Genomic DNA, 26,082 nt, shown 5'->3' on the forward strand with positions numbered 1-26,082 from the left:
ACATATTCATAATTATAGATTTTATATTCTATGCTATAACTGCTATGATCCTGAAATACGTGATTCCGTGGAAAAACTCATATGCGCGTGTGGAATGATAAACAGTTAAATAGAAGGTTCCTATTCTTGCCTCTGGGACAAGCTCAAGTGTTGTTGGTGATCACATTTTCTGAATCTTAGGATATCGTTAAGTGTAGTGATAGTCCTAAAACAACATTGAGATTATGATGTTGGAAGAACGATCATATTGAATCAACCCAAACTAGTTTGTCGTGAATTGGATTAATATCGTTTGTATTCAATTGTAATAACATGGAGTGTTAACATGTGATCTTGCTTCTTAGACCATGAGAGTATTGTGGTCACTTATTACCGTAAGATGGGTTTGGGGGTTGCTCAAATATCACCTATAACACGGTGATCATAACGACAACTTACAGGTTCATCAGAAAGTTCGACAAGTTGTTGGATAGCTTGAGAGTGGGATTTTCTCCTCCGGCGATGGAGCGATATTCTTAGGGCCCTCTCGGTGTGACGGAATATATCATCGTATAGCCAAACACAGGTGACTTCGTCACGAGGATGCTGAAACACAATAACGAGAAAGAAGAACAAAACCGGTAACGAGGATTTCGGTATAGTGAGCATGGTGATGACTCAGGAGGATACCGAGACATCCCGGGTTTTGTGAAGTATCGCAAAGCAAAGGGAACATCACATGATAACCAAAGGTTCACTCCAATATCATTTGTGTGCTCATAAGGATCGATATGGACGTCCACGGTTTTGCTATTGGTCATTGAATGAACGGTTTTCGTTCATGTCTATGAGTTACCGAACCTATTGGGTCACAAGTTTAAGGCAATCACGATCTGCTAAGTGTTAGTAAGACATGAGTCATGAGAATATATTTGTGAAATTATTTCTTGAATATTCAGAATAGTTCTGATAGGATCCGGAAGCGTTTGGGGGTCACCGGAAGGATTTCATGAATATCGGGTAATACCGGGTATTACCGATATATTATATATATACGTGGAAAATGTTTCTAGAGATGTTAAAAGGATATAATGGTCTAGAAGTATTTAGAACATTTTATATTAAATTTAAGTATCAACAAGCCTAAAAAGGCCAAGAGGTGGAAGGAATTATGGGCCACAAGGGCCAATAAGGAAGTGGCACCCCCTTGCCATATTAGCGGCTTGCCTTGTCGGCCCACTGGAAAGGGGGTACCTAGGGGCGACGAACCGGAGCCTCAGAGTGGTGTTCCTGATAGGTCAACCTGGGCCACATCATCAAAGGACCTTCCGGGAGGGGATCCTTTGGCTCCGTCAAGACCCCTAAGGCCCGGGAAGGAGGAGAGACAAGACCTGGCCGGGGCTCCTCCATGCGGGTCCCGCCAGCACGGCGCGGGACTGTAGCGACAACAAGACGGGGCGTAGGCCCCCTTTTGACTTTGAGCAGCATGGAGATCTATCGTAGGGAGGGTTTGTCCACAGTGACCGAGATTCACCCACCCAGTGTGCACCTACAGGAAGGCGTTGTAGCTCCTCATGATAGGTGACTAGGGACCATGCCTGGTGGTTGTCCGGGCAATAATGGGTCCCCCTCTTTGCACCCTGAACAAAGGGAAGAATACAGCCGCCCGTCGAAGGGGCGTGGGAAGGGAGCTTGGCCCTATAAATAGAAGAGACCTTCGCACGCGTAAGGGACTTCCTTTCGAACCATTGTAAACATACACACGTACATCAACAAAGAGCAAGAGTAGGATGTTACACCATCACGGTGGCCTGGACTTAGGTAAACTTCGGTGTCTCCCTTTCCCTCTCCTTCATCTCCGGCGATGATGACCTGGGCGAGAAGACGTGTTCAGTCCCTAGCCGAACTCACAAAGGGTTGTCGTACACAACCCAATGTATGGTTCCTTGACACTGGCATTTGGCGCGCCATGTAGGGGGCTGAGGTGTCTCGTGCCATCGATCCACGTAGCCCTCGTCACCATTTCCCCAAGAGTCGTAGGACCGACATGGCCTCAAGAACTTCCAAGGCGTCCTTTTCCCGGGTAAACAATAGGGACGTGCGCTTCAAGGGACAACGCCAACACCAAGAGGCTTAGGAAGCCTAGAACGCTGCCCGACAAATACCTCCGCCTCGGCCTCCGCCCCCTATTCCTCCGCTCGAAGGGGACCCCGCTTCCTAGTGGGACTGGGAGTTGGGCGCAACAGACGTCGGAGTTGGTGGGGCAAGCATCAGGGCCGCCTTGGCGGACCCCCATTGGGCCCTAGTTTCGCCTTGACGAGAGGGCCGAACCCACGCACTTTCTACAGCCCGCCGCCGCGCTCTTCGCGGCACGAGAGCTTCAGCGGTATCTACCGCCAGAGACTGAGTTCGGCCCATGGTTGGCGCGGATTATGTATCTGCTTGGCATCGCTGGGCAGGTGCAGGTGCGATCACAGACCCCTTCGAGGTGGCCCGAGCGTTCGCGTCGGCCGGGCCACACTCTGCTGCCTTTGCGCTCGCAGGAAGATGAGCGGCACCTGGACCGCGAGCGCCATGATGAGGAGGTGCACTACTCTGAGGCATCCTCCCCGGACCAAGGAAGTGCCTGCCGCCCGGCGGAAGATGCCCGTGTCACCATCGAGTGCCGACGCAAGCGACAAACCCGATTCGCCCGGGAAATCGCGGAGGCAGGACGCACAGCCCGGGAAGTTTCAGGTGGTGGGACCGCAATCGTCAGTGCGGGATGCAAGGCATTTACTCCCGGGTAAACCCGGGCAAACGTCGGGCCGGGCTTGTAAAAGCCCAACCTTCATTTCTCAGGCCCGAGCCCGGCCCGAAGCCCAAAATACTCCCTATTTTCAAGCCCGAGCCCGGCCTGAAATCAAGCCCGAAGCCCGAAAGCCCGGCCTGAATGCTATTTTTTAATACGCGCACGTGCAAGCCCGGCCCAAAATACAGAAAAATTGAAGCCCGAGCCCGACCAAAACTATCTTTCGGGCTGCAAAACAAAGCCCAAGCCTGATCTGAATGTCAAGCCCGGCCCGGCCTGGGTTTTTTCGGGCCAGGCTCGGGCCGGGTCATCGGGTCAAGCTGCCCATACCCAGGTTTACTCCCGGGCTACAGGAGGTGGTCTGGTCTCCACATTTCAAGCCGGACTTTCCGCCGATATACGACGGCACGACCAACCCCGTCGAGTTCTTACATCTCTACACCACAGGGCGCATGGTCAAGCTGACGTCACGGTGAATTGGTTCCCGATGGCGCACAAGGGCTCGGCGCAATCATGGCTAATGAACCTTCCCTCGAGCTCTATTGCGTCATCGGATGAAGTGCGTGAACAATTCATCGCCAACTTCAAAGGAACCTTTGACCGGTCAGGGGCTATCGCTAACCTAAGCGTCGTCCGGTAAAAGGAGGAGGAGACGTTGCACAAGTTTATCTAGCGTTTCGGCCAGGTTCAGGAAAGCATCCCCCGCATCAACGATGCTGAGGTGGTCGCCGCTTTCCGCGACGTGGTAGAGGACCCTTGGATGCGCAAGAAAATGGTGGTCCATGACGTACGACCGTGGAACTCTTCAAGCTGGCTGACAAATGCGCTCGGGCGGCGGAGGCCCGGGACCAGCCCCTCCCGCGACAAGAAGAGCCTGAAGTGCAAGCCTCCGGCGGTCCTCGCGGCAGAGCCTGAGTGGAAGCAGAAAAAGAAGGAGGACATGTCCTCTGACGGCACGGACGGCAGGCCTTACTGCGCACATGCACGAGATGGCCGACTGCCGTGAAGTCAAACAGCTGGGGAAGGACCGCCAGAAGGAGTGGCGCGAAAAGAGATGCGGCGAAGACAAGAAGGAAGGTGGCCGCGGGGATGGACGTGCTAGCAACCGGGCCGGCAGACGCCCCTCGCGACGACGACAAAGCAAACGATGTGGGCGCCGAAGACGGCCTCGACTCCAACAAGGAGGGAGGCGGAGAGTTTCAAGAGCCAAGGGTTGTAGCGTGCATCCATGGGGGTGCAAACCCCGCACTCAAATCGACACTTCAAGCAGCTCATCCGGGAAGTCAGTGCGGCTCTTCTCGGGGGAGGAGCCCCTAAGCCCGTGAGATGGTCCAAAGTCGCAGTGGTGTTCGACGTTGGTGACCACCCGACCAGCGCGAAAGCCATGGGGGTCATCCCGGTCGTGGTCTCCCCCCACCATTCACAACATCAAAGTCACCAAGACGCTCATTGACGAGGGAGCAGGCCGGGTTGAACGTCGTCTCCCCCGAGGTGTTCGACCAGATGTCATTCACTTTTTATGGTAATACTTAGGAACTAAGTTGGGTCACATAAAACTCATCCATGTATATCATAGCATAATGCAAATATATATATACACACACATAGGTATATGATGGAGCTGTTCAAAAGAAACAAAATTTGGAAGACAAGAATGAAAAATCTTGAGAACAGATATTAATAATAATAAAAAATATAAATGAAGTCCCAGTTGAATCAATCGATTGTGTAGGAGTGGTAGACCGGCCGGCCAACCATTGTTCCTTGGTGCGTGCCACGATCAGACGACAGCTAGATCATCAGTACTGCGGCAGGCTGCACTCGGGGCCGGGCTTCTTGTTGTCCTTGTAGTCGACGCAGTAGTCGTAGATCCTGTTGTACTTCTGCTTCTCGAGCATCTTGGTCCGCTGCTGGTCGCTGAGGCCAGCACAGTTCTGCTGCTGGCCTCCATGGCCGAAGGCCCCCTCGCAGCCGTAGACGCAGGAGTCGCTTCCGTCGCAGGGGCAGACGTCGAGGACCATGTCGCGGTAGCTGGCGACGAAGGGCGCCTTGGACCAGTCGGCCTTGACGCGGCCGCCCTGCGTGCACCAGTCCTCCGCCGACCAGATGCTGGAGTAGCCGAACATGGGCCGCTTGATCGGGTACGCGATGCCCTTGTCCCGGTAGTTGCGGAACACCCTGATCGGGACGTCGTCGACGTACCAGACGATCATGCAGGGCGTCCAGGAGATGGTGTAGGCATGGAAGTCGGCGGTGGGGTCGAACCAGGGCACGAACTGCATCTCCTTCTTGCCCACGCCGTCGGCGAACACGTTGGTGTGCAGCGTGTAGGGCTTCCCCGTCTCGTTCCCCAGGAACTCGAAGTCGATCTCGTCGTGGTCCTTCCCCACCGACGATGTCTGGATTGGCAATCAATCGTTGCACATACAGTGAGCATTGCAGTACAAACTCATTGGTAAGTATATATAGGTAATTAAGGACGATAGGATAGGATAGATACGTACGTAGTATGTGGTGACGGTGCCGGCGGAGTTCCCCGGGACGAGCTTGATGCGGGTGGAGACGCTGCCGTAGATGAACTGCTGCTTCGTCTGCAGCAAGCAGCCGGAGGTGTTGCTCTTCAGGGACATGGTGAGGCCGTGGCCGTCGTCGGAGAAGGCCGCGTTCTCGGCGTTCCACTTGATGTCGCAGTTGTCCCGGAAACTGGCGCCGGCGAGGCCAATGGTGGCCGCCGCCGCGACCGCGACCAGGAGGACCGCCCTTGAGCTGATATCCATCTTCATTTCTCCCTCCGGCTTGATGAGAATGCAGAGGGGTGACAGGGGCTTATATAACCAGCTAGCTCCTCTTGTTTCCCGTCAAAGGGGAGTTTTTGGTGCGCACGTTGTAGTACGTACGTAGCTGTGCTGGGTTACTTAGCGTCATGTCTTGTTATTCTCTCTTCAGGTTGCCAGCTTGTTCAATTATCATACAGTATTTGATTGCTTGCCTGTATATGGAACGCGCCTTTGCCATGGTTAGTGCTCCGCACAACGGTGTTCCGTACCTCCGCTTGGCACCCGTCGGTGAAACGTCAGCCAAGGTGGGGAACCAAGGTGGTGGTGCGGCCCCTTGGCGGCAAGACAGCGTGGTGGCGCTGGTGTTGAGATCTACGGTATGGTGCGTTGACTGCAAATTAAAATTTCCTACGCGCAGAACAATCAAGAACATGCTACGGGGGATGGATCACAGTTCGTTACCACTAGACGCGCAGTGTCGTGCAGCAGAAGAAAAGTTGGGGCAGTGCGTCCGCGTGCATCGTCTCCTCCACGTCCGATCTTCCTCGTACAGCCGGTGGTCGGTTCCCACGTATAGGTTCGCCGGAGCGGCGCAAGTGCACCGCCTCTAACGGTATCCGCGCGTGCAGGAGGAACGTCGTGCGGCGGACTGCTAGGTCCGATCACACAACCGGCGGCGAGTGGTGGTGTCTATTCGCAACACATGCAAACCCTAGTGACAGCGCCGAAGCGATCAGCTGCGTGAGTGTGCGGCACCTTCACTATATATATATATATATATATATATATATATATATATATATATATATATATATATGTATATATATATATATATATATATGCGTCCGTCGCGGGCTCAACACTTGGGCCTCGCACGGACCCTAAAGCCCATAAGTCTACTCGGCCATAATCCGAATACAGTCCGGATCACATCCGACCAGTGTCCTTGGATCCGACCTCGTAGGTTCCTTCCCTTAATCGCGCGACCCCTTAGATTCAAGTCGGCTTGGTCGCAGTTTGGATCACCTCCGAACTGCACAGTTGGTAGCGGCCTCTAGCAAAGCATGCCGAACACCAAGCAGACTATGAAGCTGGTTAGCGAACCTGTACATCACACTTCCATTGCTTTTGCCACACGATATATGTTGTCGAGCTCAAGGCGAGTCTGTCATCCTTGTGCTAGCCCGACCTCTTTTTCGTTCCAGTGATGCCGACCACAAACCGGATTATGTCATCATCCTTGTCGCATGGCCATGCTTATCCTGGTTGGATCACATGAGGGGCCCAGAGTATATCTCTCCTGATCGGAGGGGCAAATCCCATCTTACTCGACCACGTCTCGCAGCATGGTTCAGGACAAACCCGAAACCTACCTTTATAACTACCCAGTTACGGAGTAGCGTTTGGTCGGCCCAAAGCAAGTATGTCACCATCCCGAGTACATGCGCCAGCTCAAGTCTTAGGACATAGAACATATGTTGTACTAGAGACTCACATATGACATATCGCTGCGTCTCATAGTTGGGTCTGTCCGACTCGGACCTTATCTCGACTCGGATCTGACTACGTCGAATCCGACCAGATCCTTCCAAGTCCATATTATCCGGTTAGTATCCAATGCTCCATGACTAGTGAGACCAAGCCATCAACCGTGTCATATGCTAGTCTAGTTAGCTGCGCGTCCACACAGCCCTTTCGACTAGGAACCTTTTAGGACAGTCATCATACAATGCATAGTCTCACAAACAAGTCACGTACTTGCTGATACACATCATTGATAATGTCCAAGGACTATCTTTATTCATAAACACATAGGAAATATCATCATACATGATTGCCTCTAGGGCATATCTCCAACAGCTGGTTGGCCGATGGCGCGCCCCCGGCCCAGACCGGGGCCCGCGGGCCCCATATGGGTCCTAGCGGGCTGGCCTCCGGCGTGGCTTCGCCGTTGTCTGTGTGGTGAGGAGGAGGAGCAGCTCGGACGGGGGGCAGCGACACCGACGGCGTGCCAGCTGCGGCGCGGAGGCGGGAGCTATCCGGGCCTCTGAGGGCTCGGCCGGGCCTGTGGGGCCACGGGCCCGGTAGGCTCCTGCTTTGGTGTCCGGTCGGCTACCGTCGTGGACGGTGGAGGTGGGGCCCTCCGGTATGCTGACGGTGCTGCTGCCCTAGTCCCGGCTCCCCTTCTTCGTTGTGCAGACCATCTTCGCGGTGCCATGGTGAGACAGCTTGGGAAGCTTCGTGTCCGTGTTGGCGCAGGGTGGTGGTCGGCTTGGTGGCGAGCTCCGGAGTGCCTGAGGTGGAGGAAGGGATCAGGACAAATCCCTATTGGCTTGGCCGACACCGACGCGGCGGCGCCTGAGGGTACCACCGGACCTTTCTGGAGGGCGTCGGGGCTACCCTTCCTCTCTCCTCACCGCGTACCGGGGGAAACCCCTGGCAGCAGCGTCGCCATCGTCGCGTCCCTTCTTGGAGGTGTTGATTGGTACCGGCGCTTCGGAGTCTCGGAGCTTGGGGGACGATTTTCGGTGGACGCAGCGGTCGCGAGGTTTCATCGTTTTTGTTGATCCGCCGTTATCAGCATTTGTTTCCTTTCGTTTTTCTATTTCTTTTCTTTTGGGCGTGATTGTGTTACTTCCGCCCTAGCATCTATCGTTGGTTGTATCGGATGGTTGCTTTGTAATACAAAGCAAGGGAAAGCCCTTTTTCTTAACAAGGTGGTGCCGCGTGGCGTGTGTTTGCTTCTTCAGCCCCAAGCTGTAACGAACCAAGGCGTTCTGAACCAAAACAAAAAAAAAAATCATCAATTGAATTCTGAATCCTGAACTGTATTCTGCTCCCTCTTCTCTCTGAGTCCTCTCTTCGCCTCCGGCCACGTACGGCCTTGTATCAACAACTCACGTCTCAGCGACATGGCACTGCACCTGGTATCACATTTGGGTCTCATCCGCGGCGCTGGGGTGTAGAATTCCTTCTGAAAGTTACGCCCTTTGCTTTCCACCAGATCACCCTTGAACACTGTAATTTCAGACACCGGTTGCTCGACTTTGAGCGGAATCCGCGGCGATGACTGAAGTTACAAAGAACACATTATGAATCTGCCAAAAAGAAAGAACAGAGTTTCTTACGAGCATGCATGTCTCAGGAAAAGAAAAAAGAAGAGACATGGACGAAATGCTATGTTCTGCTTTCACTTCCAAATATCTGGGTGCTCCCATTCTACTATACTTTAGCAAGTTGAGGAGAGAAGGGTTTCATTAATGAAATCAGAGGGAACCCCTCTTTTGATAAAAAAAATTTGAGGAGAGAAGACTTGCAACCTGTGGTTGACAAGACATGTACCACAATGTAATGTTTCATGTTCAGGGAGAAAAGAAAAGGAACACGGATGAAATGCTCTGTTTAGACCGAATGAAAAGAGAGGTTAAACGGAGCAGCGATCCTTCCAAAAGTGGCATGGCCGGTCAAGACATTTTGCATAACATTTTTCATGAGGAACTCCGTGTCTTCCAAATCGCTATATTTTGCATTAGGAACTATGTTGAAGAAACATTTTTCAAAGGAAAGAAACATGGATGGGAGAAATGCCTTTGGAAGAGAAAACAGAGGATGCAACACAGCCCTTCCTTGCAAATCATGTACTCCAATTAACTAACGCAGCATCAAACTCCGATGAGCAAGCACACCAAGCACACCCGCAACAATTAACAGTTGGAGTAGATCATTTTGATTTGGTATATACGGTTCTTGAGCATACACAAACCGAAAACCTGGCAACTACATGTTCTACATCACAAATTCCCCTCACACGGAAACATTGTTTATTCAACTGCATCATAACAGTGCATATGGAAATTTTAAAGTCCAAGAAGAAGAAAAATAAGTATCTTGATGGATAAAATGGACGCAGTCCAGTATTACGCGTTCTGAGCTCCATGAGATTTCCAGAGCTTGGTCCATTCCTCCATGGCATCGGCAGCTTTGGCGAAGATTGCATTCTTTGGCGCCAGCTTCTGCCTCACAACGCCAGCTAGCTCCTTAATGCAGTCATCGACAGTAACTGCGGTCCTCGAGAGCTTGAGCGACTCGAAGAAGGGAAGGACATCGTCCATCACTTTCACCCCTTCCCACTCTTTGAGGCTCTCCAAGGCCTTGCCTGCCTCTGCATCACTTCTCATCACGTAAGGCAGTCCAGTCTTCACGCCGTAGCCCAAGCTGTCGCAGACCACCTTAGCACACAGGCCATTCCATATGTCTTCAAGGGTGTCCCATCTGTGCTTCCCTTCCTTGCGGATCCGCAGGCCAGGGAACATCACAGGCCCCAGAACCTCACGGTTGAATGCAACATTTATCCCGCTGGCAGGGAACATCGCACCGAGCGGAACTGTCATCACAGCATCCACATAGTTCGTGTTGCGCTGGTTCCGCTTCACCACATGCGTCATTGGGTCGTAGTCCGCATTGTGCAGCCAGAGCCCACATGAGAGCATGCATTCAACCCCCTCACGCAGGCTGAATGGGTATCCACGGACAAAGTCAGCACCCTTGCGGTATGGGTCATACAGTGTGTTGAAGAAGAAAGGAGTAGCTGGTGTCTTCAAATTGATCATGTGCTGTGTAACAGCATCAACAGTCATCCCGGCAGGGTCCTTTGCTGGGAGGCAGTTGTCATCAATCGAGATGACATACTTCTTGCGTGAAACAAGGTATCCAAAGTAACGGCATGAGTGGCCAGAGAAGTTGATGGATGTGGCACCAAGCAGTCCATCAATGTCAGACTTTGTGTAAACCTTCACATTAAAACCTGAAGGGATCTGAAGATCTGCTGTCAACTCTGGGTCTTTGACAACAATGATGTCAAACCGGGAGAAAAATGGCTGCCACGCCTGAAAGAAAGAGGTCAGGTTGGGCTGGAGTGCTGCAATCACAATGTCAACCTCGCTATCATGAACTTCCAAAGACATCTTCACAGCTAATCAGCCTGATCTAAGCAGCAGCAGTACTAGAACTTCTCAGAGCACCCTACAAACAAACAAACAAGAGGATATTAAGTCAAATAAGCCAGCATCCTTATGACATAACATTAACATTCGAACCGGCAGAGGATAAACAGATAAGTGGCATACTCGTGGGAAGGACCGGTAGAAGTGGCTGCTTAATGTTGAGGAGCTGAACAAGCAAGATGATCTCCTCGCAGTCGGTTGCCAGAAACAATTTGAGGACTCTCTCTGTCAGCTTACCAGCACTAAGGGTTCTCTGCCATCAAACAACCGTAACTCGTCAGTCACGAGAGATCTAATAACAACACAAAAAGTAAGACTACCAAGAGTGCAGGTGATGGCTGTTTCAGTTGATGCTCAAACCGAACCTGCCAGCCAGAAATTGCACCCTCAAGACAGACTTTAGATGAGATAAATAAGGCAATCATCTGACATCCCTAATAGCCAGGTACGAAATCAAGTTCAGCACTACCCTGATATGCTGGCCAGAACACTTGTACAGTCAAAACCAGATTCTAATCTAAATAGGGCAAATGAGACATCATTCCACTGTCCCCTTAGGACAGCAAACATGGATGTCGATCAGAACGACTGTGAGTGTGACGATGGCTAGCCGTGGTGCACTTTAACAGGCCACGCATACATAGCGACGGCACTCTTGTTTCATCACGGCCGGCAATACAATACCCGACTCTGCATCGACGAACGAAGCAAATCGGCTGTAAGAAGACATGTCTGTCAGACCAATCACGCAATCTAATCCACCCATGTTCAGGTCTAGAGGACACATTCTAGTACTACCTGCTAGTCTCCAGCAGACGAGACGATTAAACAGCGCCGCGTGCGGGATCACAGAACAGCGACCCGAATCGACCGCTCAGTTGGACTAAGATCCCCCAATCCAACACGGGGTCAGACTAGAACTGGCCGGAAGAAACTAATTAATCACGCACACAGTGACGAGTGATCGGCGGTGAGCGATTAACGGAAAGATTAGGGATCCGCGGGGGAGGGGGAGGGGGCACGTACGCGGAAGAGGTCGACGAGGATGTGGTCGGGGAGGCGGGAGAGGTCGGGGAGGGTGGCGATGCGGAGGAGCGCGGCGTCGAGGGTGAGGGCGAGCAGGGTCGGGGCGGGGCGCATCGGCTCCAGATCTGGATCTCGCGCTCGTTATATACCACGCCCACGCTAGCGCTACTACCAGACTTCCCTGCGAAGCGAAGCAAAGGCGCAGGCCACGTTGCGGGCCTCGATCCTCGCTCTCTCGCGCGTGCTGTTGCGTCGCGTCTGCCGGCAGGGTCAGACGAGGGAGGAACGGAAGCCCGCGCCACCGACGAATTCGGCGACCTGTATTTTTTTGCTCCCCCTTCTTCTTCTTTTTTCTTGCGTTGGGCACTTGTTGGAGTAAAAATCAAATCATGACAGTCGGTGACGGCTTTGCGTGCGCGGTGAGGCTGCCGGCTGGCCCTCGATGACGGCTTTGCAAAGGGGTAATAAAGGGGATATGCTCCGCTATGCTGACGGTGTCCGAGTCGACTAAAACAGGGACAAGAGATGCTACAAAATATCGTGTCCGTCTAGGCCGAGACATCGCGGCCTCTGTGTTGTTGCCATCCATCTGGAAACTTGTATTTTCTGATCACTACTATGCCACCTGCGATAACAATGTTGCATTTTTTAAGGAAAAAACAATGTTGCCTTTTTTTATCAGAAGAAGAAGAAGCGTGTGGCCGCTGTGTTCGGTCTCTTTTGGAGCCAAAAGATGATTATTTCATATAATAGGTTTGGACGCTGATAAGTGTCACACGTGTGGGCGTTAGGGGTCTGCCCACACATTTTGTGTGGTGTATAAAAGAAACAACACATACATCTACGTGTGGGCAAAACAAGTAATAGCCACACACCTTTTTTTTTCCTCCCGATCCCTCTCACACGCGTGTGTGTGGATGAAATAGATAACGCCCACATGCCCCGAACGTCATGCCTCGTACCTCATGGTCCCACACGCCCGCGTGACAGTCACCGCGCGTCCCGCAATTGCCATGGTCCAGACCCTCGTCCATGTTCGTTCAACTGTAGTTGTCATGTCGCTGAACTTCGGTTGCCATGTCGAACAACTACAGTTGCCATGGTTGCTCAACTGCAGTTGCCATGTATGGTCTGGTCTACTGCAGTTGCCATGATTTCAATACTTTAGGAGTTGCCACCCACTAACACTAGGCAGTTGTCGTGTAGTAGCACTAAAAAAAGGCATAGCAAAAAAACATGTTCGGGTAAAAGAGAGAGTTGTTGTGTGCTCACAAGCACACTAGGGCAGTTGTCATGTAAAGAAAAAGAGTTAACATCTGCTTACGTGCACGCTAGGGCAGTTGCCATGTACCATGCAGAAACACATGGCAACTCGAGTAAAAAAGAGTTGCCATCTGCTTACAAGCAAAGCTAGGGCAGTTGCCATGTACCATGCAGAAACACATGGCAACTCGGGTAAAAAAGAGTTGTCATCTGCTTACAAGCAAATCTAGGGCAGTTGCCATGTACCCTGCAGAAACACATGGCAACTGCTAGTTTTGGGTGTGGACGAGAAGACAGGCGTGTGGGCAAAGTGATAAACGCCCACACACCAGCCTTCTCTGCGTGCATGAAAACTGATGTGTGGACGAATTACTAAACGCCCATACACCAGTCCCCCGTGTGGTGAAAAAGGACGTGTGGGCGACCGAATGAATGCCCACACACCAATTTAGTCCTACGTGGCACACAAAGACTACTAGAACGCGCCAAGATTCGTGCAGAATTGATTGAACGAGGATCCATGCGTGTGGGCGAGTTGCCAGACGCCCACACGTGTGGGCGTTAATGTTTTCGTTATTTTTCTTGTATATCGCCGACCATTTTATTTGTAGGATTGAAGAATAGGATTTCTCATGGCGTTGAGTCCAAACCTCGTGATGTGCACCTAATATTGCATCAAAGTTCATGGTGTTCTCCTAAAATGCGACCAAACTAACTTACATTATTTATGCTTGTAGGATTAACATAGCATGGCATCTCGGTCATATGTTCTCCTAATCCTTTGCAAACCAGAGAAGCTCCTCTCTTTCTTCTTCGGACTTGTTTAAATAAGAATTTTTAATAGGTCTTTTGAGGATTGACTCAACCGGCGGGGAAGATTACGAGCAAGTTGACTCCGCCAGCGAAAGGGTGACGAGATCGAGAGGGGTCGGGAAGGGAGGAAAAGAAATGTGGACAAAACCCGCCTTCCAGCCTCTAAATGGGAGGGGGGAGGGGCAAACATCAGACCAAGGCCAAAACCCAAAAAACAAGTTTTTTTCTATTGTACAAACAATCTCGGTTTTACTTCCAATAACCAGACTAAATTCAACCAATTTGGTTTTTATCTTGGTTAACAGAATAAAATCAAACTATACCTATCAGTCTATAGACATTACTCAAAGTTAGCGTCCAACTCTCTCGGTCTCTCGCGGGATGGATGACACTTCTAATTTTTCCCGTACCCAGCCACCCACTTTGTTGGGGATATGACTATTAGGTATGACCCGCCCAGAAAGGGCCGGGTCATCCCTATGGCGATTCATCTATATGAAGGCCAAGAGCATATTAACAATGGCGGTTCATAGGTAGGCTTAGTAGAAAGCCCAAACCCGAAGGCGGCTTAAAGGCCCATGGTATAAACTGCCATGTATGTAAACTTGTATTGTAAGGTATGTAAGAAAGGTCACCGAGCCGGATACGTTATATGAGCTGGACGGGACTCTGTAGGCCATAGGGCGTCAACCCGTGTATATAAGGGGACGACCCAGCGATGGCTTAGCACAAGAAACAACAAATCGAGAGCCAGGTTAAGCGTATTCGCTCCTTGCTCATCGAAACCCTAGCAATACCACCTCAAACTGGATTAGACTTTTACCTTCACCGTAAGGGGCCGAACCAGTATAAACTCCTCGTGTCATTTGTCCTGATTAACCCCTTTAAGCTAACCTTATTGCGATGGCTCCACGACTAAGTCCTCACACTAGGACATCTGCTGTGACAATTCCATGACAGTTGGCGCCCACCGTGGGGCTATCGCACAATGGTTTCAAGTTCTTAGAGGGCAACCTTGAAGGGATCAAGGGATACGCCGTGGGTCGGGTGACCAAGAGTCGCTGCGGCAAGCTCTACATCGACGACGCAGGCTGGGGCCCCGAGGCCGGCTCAATTGAGTACGGGTACCGGATCCCCTTCGGCGGAATTCACGTCTTCATTGGCAAGATCGGCGAATTGGGCCCTGAGCCGGACATCTGCACCGACATCATCGAGACGGCTCAGTGCGCGAGACCCGCCCGGGTTCGGCCTGCCATGAATCATGCCTTCGTGGGATTTATCCATGGAGCGGAACCTAAGGATAGATCGGCATCTGGTGGTGAGACCGTCGTTTACTCTGATGGCGAGTCATCCACTGGTGAGACTGAGTCATTGTATCAACTGCAAGACGGCCGGCTTGGGGGCTGTTCCGATGGAGACAGTATTCCAGACCCCTGCGAGCCGCCGAACCGGGTTACAATCTTCATGGCCGGTACACAGCCCGTACAGCACTCGTCGACTGCAGCAGAGCTGGTTTCTGGGTCAGCAGCAGTAACGGCTGCCGGGGCAGGAGGCCCTGAGCGCCCGCCAGCTCAAGTTTTAACTGACTTGTTGGATAAACTGACAGCACTGTTAACAGCGGTGGTTAACCCAGCGGATCAGGATCAACATAATGCGGCGATCGCAAAATTACGTGATGAGATAGCACAGGCCAAGGAGGAGCTAAGCACAGAGAACACCAGGATGGCCGAGGAACGGGCTGCTTTGGATGCTCAGGCGCAACGGATTCAGTCGCAGTCTTACCAGCTCATACTAGATCAGAACGCTTCAAACGAAGTCATGAGAAGGAGGCATTAGACTCGTCTGCCGTCGGTTTATGAGGCAAGAAATTGTTGGGGAACGTAGCAGAATTTAAGATTTTCTACGCATCACCAAGATCAATCTATGGAGTTATCTAGCAACGAGGGAAAGGGGAGTGCATCTACATACCCTTGTAGATCGCGAGCGGAGGCATTCAAGAGAGGGGTTGATGGAGTCGTACTCGTCGTGATCCAAATCACCGATGACCTAGAGCCGAACGGACGGCACCTCCGCATTCAACACACGCACGATTGGGAAGACGTCTCCTCCAACTTGATCCAGCAAGGGGAAAGGAGAGGTTGATGGAGATCCAGCAGCACGACGGCGTGGCGGTGGAAGCAACGGTGATCTTGGCAGGGCTTCGCCAAGTTCAGGGAGAGGGAGAAGTGTCACGGGAGGGAGAGGGAGGCGCCAGGGGCTAGGGTGCGGCTGCCCTCCCTCCCCCCACTATATATAGGACCCCTAGGGGGGCGCCGCCCTAGGAGATGCAATCTCCAAGGGGGGCGGCGGCCAAGGGGGTGGAGTGCCCCCCAAGCCAAGTGGGGCGCCCCCCATCCCTAGGGTTTCCAACCCTAGGCGCAAGGGGAGGCCCATGGGGGGCGCACCAGCCCACTAGGGGCTGGTTTGCCTCCCACTTCAGCCCATGGGGCCCTCCGGGATAGGTGGCCCCACCCGGTGGACCCCCTAGACCCTTCCGGTGGTCCTGGTACAATACCGATTACCCCCGAAACTTTCCCGATGGCCGAAACTTGACTTCCTATATATAAATCTTCACCTCCGGACCATTCCGGAACTCCTCGTGACGTCCGGGATCTCATCCGGGACTCCGAACAACTTTTGGGTTACCGTATACTAATATCTCAACAACCCTAGCATCACCGAACCTTAAGTGTGTAGACCCTACGGGTTCGGGAGACACGCAGACATGACTGAGACGACTCTCCGGTCAATAACCAACAGCGGGATCTGGATACCCATGTTGGCTCCCACATTTTCCTCGATGATCTCATCGGATGTACCACGATGTCGAGGATTCAATCAATCCCGTATACAATTCCCTTTGTCAATCGGTACGTTACTTGCCCGAGACTCGATCGTCGGTATCCCAATACCTCGTTCAATCTCGTTGCCGGCAAGTCACTTTACTCGTACCGTAATGCATGATCCCGTGATCAACCACTTGGTCACATTGAGCTCATTATGATGATGCATTACCGAGTGGGCCCAGAGATACCTCTCCGTCATACGAAGTGACAAATCCCAGTCTCGATTCGTGCCAACCCAACAGACACTTTCGGAGATACCCGTAGTGTACCTTTATAGTCACCCAGTTACGTTGTGACATTTGGCACACCCAAAGCACTCCTACGGTATCCGAGAGTTGCACAATCTCATGGTCTAAGGAAATGATACTTGACATTCGGAAAAGCTATAGCAAACGAACTACACGATCTTTGAGCTAAGCTTAGGATTGGGTCTTGTCCATCACATCATTCTCCTAATGATGTGACCCCGTTATCAATGACATCCAATGTCCATAGTCAGGAAACCATGACTATCTTTTGATCAACGAGCTAGTCAACTAGAGGCTCACTAGGGACGTGTTGTGGTCTATGTATTCACACATGTATTACGATTTCCGGATAACACAATTATAGCATGAACAATAGACAATTATCATGAACAAGGAAATATAATAATAACCATTTTATTATTGCCTCTAGGGCATATTTCCAATAGAAATCTCTTTAACATGCCAGGGGCAGGAACCAGTAACCCGACAGTGGTAAACCGGGTCGAAGCACCTGGGACGGGTATGCCGGTCCAGCCACGCACGACGGACCCGTCTCGTCAGAACAATAACCCGCCACAGCATGTGCCGACGCCACCAGGTCATTATTCTAACCCTTTGGATAACATGATCGTTGTGGCGTCATGATTGGCGGCTCTCCCGGTTGATGGTGAGTCACCGACGGTGGTTGAAACATGAAGGGCTAGAGAGCTTCTTCAGACAACACTGACTCAGCAGCAGGCTTATTCTTACAGTCGTGACAGGATTCACTCCACCCCTCGCCCGAGCCGGAGTTACAGCAAACATATTGATGAGCCGGCTGTGTCAAGCAGTGGACGGAACCATAACCCGCCTCGTGGACATAACCTGGCGGGCGGAGGTGTTGATGCTCAGAACATAGTGGATCAAGGAAGAGCACGTCGAGAGGCCGAGCTGGCGGCACAGTATGCGGCCCGTCAACCTACTCCGGTTCGTCCAACCACTTCTGTGGAGCCAGGTGTGACCTTTAGAAATTTGGGCGTGCCATGCTTAGTACCGGATCTACGTAATGAGCGTCTGCCCAAGGATTTCAAGGGTCCTCGCAAGGTGCCTAACTATACAGCCGATTTAAGTCCTAAGGCATGGATTGAGAGTTATGAGATGGCCATGGAATTGCTAGATGTTAGCGAGGCTGCATGTGCTAAATATTTCCCCCTGATGTTGGAAGGAACGGCTCGCATTGGTTGAAGGGGCTCCCTGCCAATTCCATCGGGTCATAGGCTGAGTTAAAGGCCCGATTCATTCAGAACTTCAATGATACATGTAAGCAGCCCATGCCAATTGTGGATTTAGCCTCCTGTGTCCAAGAAGAAGGTGAGTCAACAACCCATTGGGTGCGTCGGGTCTCAACAATCCTGCACTCATCGGATCGCATCAATGCCGACTCAGCGGTGTTGATGTTGGAGAACAATCCTGCACTCATCAAATGATAGTCTCCCCAACACTCAACTCTCTCTCATAGGATATGATTTGGTGGAAAGACGATTTGAGTGGAAAGCAACTTGGGGAAGGCTAGAGATCAAGATTTATGTGGTTGGAATGGAATATATTGACCTCAACACAAGTGTAGGTGGTTCTCTCTTAAAAAATGTATGTTGGAAGTGTAGGCATGTTCTGATGGCTCTCTCTCTTCGAATGAAGAGTGGGTGGAGGGGTATATATAGCATCCACACAAAATCTAACCGTTACACACAATTTACCAAACTCGGTGGGACCGAATCGTGAAACTCGGTCAGACCGATTTAGTTCATAATGTGACCGTTAGGATTTTCAGTGGGACCGACATGTCAACTCGGTGAGACCGATTTTGGTAATAGACAAACAAAGAGTTAGTCAGGCAAACTCGGTGGGACCGATTCGCTCATCTCGGTTGTAATGAAACGTTACGAAAGGGAAACAAAGAGTTTGCATTGCAATCTTGGTGGGACCGATCGCTCATCTCAGTTTGACCGAAAGGTTACGAAGGGAAACGGAGAAATTACAATCCCATCTCGGTGAGACCGAGATCCCTATCGGTAAGACCGAAAAGACTAGGGTTTCTGGCAGCGGCTATGTCAATGAACTCGGTGGCTCCAGATAGATAGTTTCGGTGGGGCCGAGTTTGACTTTTGGTTTGGGACATATTTGGATGTGAGAAGTTAGTTGAGCGTTTTTGGAGCATATCACTAAGCACTTTAAGCAAGAAACTCATTAAGCAACACCTCATCCCCTCTTAATAGTATTGGCTTTCCTATGAACTCAATGTGATCTTGGATCACTAAAATGAAAAATGTAGAGTCCTGAGCTTTGAGCTTGAGCCAATACTTTGTCCTTAGCATTTTGAGGGGGCCACATTTCTCATCCATGCCATGTCAATCATTGAGCTTTCCTGAAATGTTTATCTTGAAGTAGCATTAGCTCAATGAGCTATATGTTGTTAGGAATTACCAAAACCACCCAGGGATAGTTGCACTTTCATAGTGGAACTCTCAATGAAAGCACCAATGTCGGTGTCAAAACCGGCAGATCTCGGGTAGGGGGTCCCGAACTGTGCGTCTAAGGGTGATGGTAACAGGAAGCAAGGGATACGATGTTTTACCCAGGTTCGGGCCCTCTTGATGGAGGTAATACCCTACGTCCTGCTTGATTGATATTGATGAGTATGAGGATTACAAGAGTTGATCTATCACGAGATCGTAATGGCTAAAACCCTAGAAGTATAGCCTATATGATTGTGATTGCCTCTACGGACTAAACCCTCCGGTTTATATAGACACCGGAGGGGGCTAGGGTTGTATAAAGTCGATTATAGAGAAAGGAATCTTTATATCCGAACGCCATGCTTGCCATCCACGTCAAGGAGAGTCCCATCCGGACACGGGAGAGAGTCTTATGTCTTGTACCTTCATAGCCCATTAGCCCGGTGATACGTCTCCGTCGTATCTACTTTTCCAAACACTTTTGCCCTTGTTTTGGACTGTAACTTGTATGATTTGAATGGAACTAATCCGGACTGACGCTGTTTTCAGCAGAATTACCATGGTGTTGTTTTATGTGCAGAAAACAAATATTCTCAGAATGACCTGAAACTCCACGGAACATCTTAGAAAAAACAATAAAAAATCCCCGCCAAAGATGAAGACCAGGGGGCCCACACCCTTCTCACGAGGGTGGGGGGCGCGCCCCTACCTCATGGGCCCCCTGGAAACCCTCCGACGCCAACTCCAACTCTATATATTTGCTTTCGGAGAGAAAAAATCAGAGAGAAGAAATCATCGCGTTTTACGATACGGAGCCGCTGCCAAGCCCTAAAACCTCTCGGGAGTGCTGATCTGGAGTCCGTTCGGGGCTCCGGAGAGGGGGATTCGTCGCCGTCGTCATCATCAACCATCCTCCATCACCAATTTCATGATGCTCACCGCCGTGCGTGAGTAATTCCATCGTAGGCTTGCTGGACGGTGATGGGTTGGATGAGATTTATCATGTAATCGAGTTAGTTTTGTTAGGGTTTGATCCCTAGTATCCATTATGTTCTGAGATTGGTGTTGCTATGACTTTGCTATGCTTAATGCTTGTCACTAGGGCCCGAGTGCCATGATTTCAGATCTGAACCTATTATGTTTTTATGAATATATGTGAGTTCTGGATCCTATCTTGCAAGTCTATAGTCACCTACTATGTGTTATGATCCGGCAACCCTGAAGTGACAATAATCGGGACCACTCCCGGTGATGACCATAGTTTGAGGACTTCATGTATTCACTATGTGCTAATGCTTTGTTCCGGTTCTCTATTAAAAGGAGGCCTTAATATCCCTTAGTTTCCAATAGGCCCCCGCTGCCACAGGAGGGTAGGACAAAAGATGCCATGCAAGTTCTTTTCCATAAGCACGTATGACTATATACGGAATACATGCCTACATTACATTGATGAATTGGAGCTAGTTCTGTGTCACCCTATGTTATGACTGTTACATGATGAACCGCATCCAGCATAATTATCCATCACTGATCCGGTGCCTACGAGTTTTCCATATACTGGTTTACGCTTATTTACTTTCCCGCTGCTACTGTTACAATCACTACAAAATACTAAAAACATTACTTTTGATGTCTTTACTTTTGTTGCCGCTACCACCACTATCATATTACTTTGCTACTAAACACTTTGCTGCAGATACTAAGTTTTCAGGTGTGGTGGAATTGACAACTCAACTGCTAATACTTGAGAATATTCTTTGGCTCCCCTTGTGTCGAATCAATAAATTTGGGTTGAATACTCTACCCTCGAAAGCTGTTGCGATCCCCTATACTTGTGGGTTATCATCCGGCCCATGTCCAACAGGTCAGACGCCCGAGGACCCCTTAATCCAGGACTCCCTCACTGAGCTACACATATAGCCCACCTGCAACCAAGGGCCAGGAACGTCACTTCCATGGACTGGATGCTAGCCCAAGTGGCGTTTGCGCCCAGCCGATTCGAGACAATATGTTCCTTTAGGACTTGTTTGGTTGCCTGTGTAGCTCCAGCCTGCATCACATGGAGGATCCTGGGTGAGGATGGCCTGGTTGAGCCGATGCAAGGTTGACCTGGGATGTGTGTTTTCGTGAACTATATGATATGGGCATATGGTAGATGTTGTATACAACAGATGTTGTTTGGTAAGCCACATTAAAGCTTAATTATGTAACCTCCCGTCTTCCAATTTTAATCATCCATGGACCATTCCATGGACAAAGAAAACAAGTAAAACAAATCAAAATTTAAACAAAAACTCATGTTTCAATTTTAGTTATCAGAAATTCCTCAAGCCAATCACAATTTTTTTACAAGCAACTAGATCCGACATAGCCTCGTTGTGGAAGGCACATCCATAACGCAACTAATCCCAAAATTAAGGGGGGCTAATGGTAGAAGAAGGGGATGGCTGACTAGAGCTATGGACGGGAGGGAGAGGAGAGAGACGGGGACATAAGGGAGATTGGGATAGGAGAGAGAGAAGATAGATTAGAACAAGAGAGAAATGGCCGGAGTTGTACCTCATGATAGCGAGGAGATGCGTTGGCGACGTGGAAAGAGGCAATGGTGCGATGAGAGCAATCGCACGAGAGACAAGGGCTACGAAAAAATGCTTGTGTACCTAGCGGGACATGCACCCTTGCACACATGGGTGCAAGCGCGATACTGGCATGGGGAAACGCTTGATTCCTGTGTTTCTGCTCAGCCTGACTAGAAGGCCTATCTTGCATTGGTCAGGCCAGGCCCAATTAGACATGTAGCCTACCAAACATCCAGAAATTTCGGTGGGAGCCAAATGCGACCCATGGAACCAAACACACCTTTAATCGCGCTTTGCCTAGCGGAGGAGAAGGGGGCAAAGCGCTTCGGCCTTCGGCTACATAAGAACGTAGTGCTGCGCATAGTGAGCAAAATGCTCAAAGCAATGGTTTTCGGTATAAAGCGAAAGCCGAATTAATCGGTTAATTGAAGTTTTGGGAACCTATTTTGGTTGCCATCTTGAGTTTGTAGTCTTGTAACCAAATTTGAGGAAAAAAAAGAATGGCAGAAACCAAATTTTCGGTTTACACCCAACGCCCCCCCCCCGAGCTGTGGGAGTAATTGATTCAACCCAATGGCTTCGACTCAAGGGTTTTTATTATTTATGCCACTGGTTATGTCACACTATTCAGTTTTGCCATTAGAAATTTCAACTGCTCAAAAAGGCCATCACTTGTTAGCATGCTAAAAAATGCCACTGGACATCATTACTGTCAGCTCAAATCTCGTTTTTCATTTTATAATGACCAAATGTCAGCTCTCCCTCTATCTCACTACAATAAAGTGTTGGTCCCACTTGATCACAACAAAATTCTTATTTCTTCTCTAAAATTATTCGCTTGCTTAGTCCTAACAAGTGGGGCCCGCACTTATCATTGCGAGATAGAGAGAACTGACATGTGGGTCTAGGGGTATTTTTGTCATATAACATGGTCAACGGGTTTGACCTGACAATGACGATGTCTAATGACATTTTTAAGCAAACATCTAATGAAATGATGGCATTTTTGAGATATCTAATTGCATTTTTGAGCAAGCATCTCATGGAACGATGGCATTGTTTAGCAGTTGTAATTTCTAATGACAAAACTGAGTAGTGGGGCACAATTAGTGGCATATAAAAATCGTTGATTCAAATTTGTAATCTTGCTTAACTAGTGGCACAACAACTAGTGGCATATAAAGGCCGACACAACAACCATTGAGATTACTAGTGTTCTAGTAGAGATGCAAGGGCGAAAAAAAGACAATCCTACAAAGGCCCTTTTTATACGATGGAAAAACTGCCTTTCCGAGCTCCATGTCATGAGGTGTGCACAATGAAAGACACTGCTAAAATGAGATTACGAAATAGCCGGAGCTTCCATTCATTGAAAAGACAGTTCACCACCACCGTGGCGCATATAGTCCCTGTACAATCACCGCACTCATTTAAATGACCCGAAAGCATATAAAGAACAACTTTTAAGGCCATAGCTTTTCCAGCGTAAAGGGGGATGTGGTTTCTAAGCTCAATCCAACACGCATGCCGCCATCTAGCGACTTGGATCAATCAGAGGGGCCGCAGGCACATCGCCCCGTGCGATGTTTGTGCGTCACACACGCAAGAGAGTTTCCAATTGTCATTTTTATGTCACTGTTTTTATTTTTATTTTCATTTCACGGTCCCAATTGTAGGGGCCGCGTCAAAATTCGGAAAGGAGAGAAACCTTCTCTCTTTTTTTCTTAGAAATTTGGAAACGAGCAAAACCTTTTTTTTATTCTAGATAGACAAAAAGAAACGAGCAAAACCTGGAAAGGAAGAAAGGGAAAGAAAGCTCCCTCCCAGATCGCCGGGCCGACGCCCACCCTATTGTTCAGGCCCGACCCACGGCTGCTGCACACGCTGCGCCCCTCCTCCCCTTCTTCCTCCTCCTTGCCTCGCTGCCGTCCGTGCAGCTCCCCACGCGGCCTCCCCCCCTCCTCACGTCGGCACCACACGCGCCACCAGACAAAAGCGAAACTCGCTTCCTCCCTCCCCCGCCAAACCCTAACCCTCCGCCGACCGCCCGTCGCCTCCCCCATGCGCCGCCGCCTCGCCGCCGATCATGGCCGCCTCTAGGGTTTCCCGGCCCTCGCCATGGTGAACGCCCCCGCGCCGTCCAACGATCCCGCCGCGTCGGTAAGCGCCCCACCTCTGCGTCCCTGGCCTCGATTTGATCTCCTCGCTCCCCCGCGAGTCCATTCGCCCCCGCCGAATCCAAATTTCTCAATGTCTGCGTGTCGTGTCACCAGCTTTGCTTGATTCGCCGGAGCAAGGAGCCGCGCCGCCGTCGAGGCGCCCTCTGGAGGAGATCGTCGTGATGTCGAGGTCAGCCACCGCCGCCCGCCTGCAATATCTTATTCACTTGGTGCTTATCGCTGTGTAATTTACGATTCTGGTCCGATTCGCCCAAATGCTGAAGTGGACACGGCTTTCCTGTTGCTCCCAGGTTTCTGCAGTTGGGGAAGAGCGGCAGAAAAATTGCTGAGGCTGTATTGGTCAACTCGAAGCCCGGCAGTTCAGGTGCGCAGAACATTGGGTCGAGCTTTGCGGCCGGTTTGGCCCATAAGAGCAGGGCATTCTTGCACCAGGGAGTCCACAATGCACCGGGCACCTCGCACATGCTCGGACGAGCAAAGGAGAGCGTATACTGGAGCCCTGGTGCAAGAAACTTTTCTGTTCTCTCGTCATGTAGCCGGAATGCATCTCACAGCCAGCTTGCTTGGAAGCAACTCATGGAAAAGGGTTCTCGTGTGCCAAAAGCATCTCCGCTCTTAAGCAGAGCTGCTTGTGCCGTTACCCTGACTGCCACTAGATATAAGTTAGTTCCTTACCTCGTTGCTTTTGTAGCTGGAGAGTTGATGCTAGGTGAGAAGACTTATGCAGATGGCGACTACCTCCCAATACGAGAGAATATTTACTCGCGAGCTCAGGACAGCCGTATTTATGTCACCACTTTGATATTCTCAGCAGTAGAGATGGTTATCATAATCCTCAGATCAATATATCTGGCTTTCTTGTTTACTCCCAGTATACTGATGGCACCATTTGCAGATACTCTTGGCAGTAAATATAGGAAAACATGGCTCCGTCTTGTGCATCGTACTTTAGAGCAGGCAGGTCCTGCATTTATTAAATGGGGCCAGTGGGCGGCGACACGTCCTGATCTATTTGCAAACGACCTGTGTACCGAGTTGTCAAAGCTACACACAAAAGCACCAGCTCACAGCTATGCATATACCAAGAAAACCGTCGAGAAGGCTTTTGGTCGAAAGTTATCTGAAATTTTTGAGAATTTTGAAGAAGAGCCTGTAGCGTCTGGAAGTGTTGCTCAAGTGCACCGGGCTGCTTTGAAATTCCGACATCCTGGCCAAAAGACGCCAAAGATTATAACAGTCGCAGTTAAAGTAAGACATCCTGGTGTAGGAGACTCAATACGGAGAGATTTCAGTATAATTAATGCGGTAGCTAAAGCTTCAAGATATATTCCAGCGTTAAATTGGCTACGGCTAGATGAGAGTGTGCAACAGTTTGCCGTCTTCATGATGTCTCAAGTTGACCTTGCAAGGGAAGCTGCTCATTTGAGCCGGTTTATCTACAACTTCCGCAGGTGGAAAGATGTGTCATTTCCGAAACCTCTTTATCCATTTGTTCATCCTGCTGTCTTGGTCGAGACTTACGAGCTTGGGGAGAGTGTCTCACACTATGTGGATGACCATGATGGAGAGGAACGAGTTAAAAGTGCTCTTGCACATATTGGCACTCATGCACTCTTGAAAATGCTACTGGTACTACATCCAACCATCTCTTTGTCTTCTCATTCTTATTTCTGTTTTGCCTTTGAAGACGGAAGTACATGCTTTCTGTATTAAAACAGCAGAATGATAGAGATTTCCCTTTTATACACTCATATTTTACAATCTATGTAAGAAGTATATTGAATCCTGAATGCTGTAGAAATTTGCGGACCAACCAAGATACAGAGACCGCATTGCTCCTATCATTAGGTTACTCAACTCTTGAACAGCGTGGAACAGATAGCATTAGAATTATCCAGAGAGAGGGATATGTCAGTGCAACGTTATCTCGAAATAGTAGAATGACATGTATTTTCGAATAGATTTGAAAGCTAGCATGACATGTATCTTGCTGCAGAGGGAGTGTTGTTTAGGTTGTAAGTTCATTTGAGCATGATTGCATCT

The 26,082-nt window shown here is 50.0% G+C and overlaps 4 protein-coding genes across 4 annotated transcripts in view; 1 reads left to right on the forward strand and 3 right to left on the reverse strand.

The window, feature by feature from the left end:
• Positions 1 to 4,427: 4,427 nt before the first annotated feature.
• Positions 4,428 to 5,560, reverse strand: LOC125534243 (xyloglucan endotransglucosylase protein 7). The gene is made up of 2 exons (XM_048697513.2): positions 5,275 to 5,560; positions 4,428 to 5,169 (listed from the first exon to the last, which is right to left on the reverse strand). The coding sequence occupies exons 1-2, from the start codon at positions 5,551 to 5,553 to the stop codon at positions 4,570 to 4,572; spliced, it is 879 nt and encodes a 292-aa protein (XP_048553470.1). The 5' UTR covers positions 5,554 to 5,560; the 3' UTR covers positions 4,428 to 4,569.
• Positions 5,561 to 9,251: 3,691 nt separating this feature from the next.
• Positions 9,252 to 10,511, reverse strand: RGP5 (Alpha-1,4-glucan-protein synthase family protein). The gene has a single exon (XM_087545065.1). The coding sequence runs from the start codon at positions 10,509 to 10,511 to the stop codon at positions 9,465 to 9,467; it is 1,047 nt and encodes a 348-aa protein (XP_087401191.1). The 3' UTR covers positions 9,252 to 9,464.
• LOC125539941 (UDP-arabinopyranose mutase) lies at positions 10,246 to 11,820 on the reverse strand. Its single transcript, XM_048703491.2, has 3 exons — positions 11,577 to 11,820; positions 10,674 to 10,803; positions 10,246 to 10,569 (listed from the first exon to the last, which is right to left on the reverse strand). Exons 1-3 carry the CDS (start codon positions 11,688 to 11,690, stop codon positions 10,550 to 10,552), a joined length of 264 nt encoding a protein of 87 aa, XP_048559448.2. The 5' UTR covers positions 11,691 to 11,820; the 3' UTR covers positions 10,246 to 10,549.
• An 11,905-nt stretch (positions 11,821 to 23,725) lies between these two features.
• LOC125539942 (uncharacterized) overlaps positions 23,726 to 26,082 on the forward strand; it is a 4,927-nt gene continuing 2,570 nt past the window's right edge. The window contains exons 1-3 of the mRNA XM_048703493.2: positions 23,726 to 24,019; positions 24,133 to 24,208; positions 24,330 to 25,668. Of these exons, the coding sequence (XP_048559450.1) occupies positions 24,201 to 24,208; positions 24,330 to 25,668 (1,347 nt within the window). The 5' untranslated portion in view covers positions 23,726 to 24,019; positions 24,133 to 24,200. The remainder of the gene's footprint in view (positions 24,020 to 24,132; positions 24,209 to 24,329; positions 25,669 to 26,082) is intronic.

Source organism: Triticum urartu, chromosome 2A (assembly GCF_056163025.1).
Source record: "Triticum urartu cultivar PI428250 chromosome 2A, HENAU_Tu73, whole genome shotgun sequence".
Classification (NCBI taxonomy): Eukaryota; Viridiplantae; Streptophyta; class Magnoliopsida; order Poales; family Poaceae; genus Triticum; species Triticum urartu.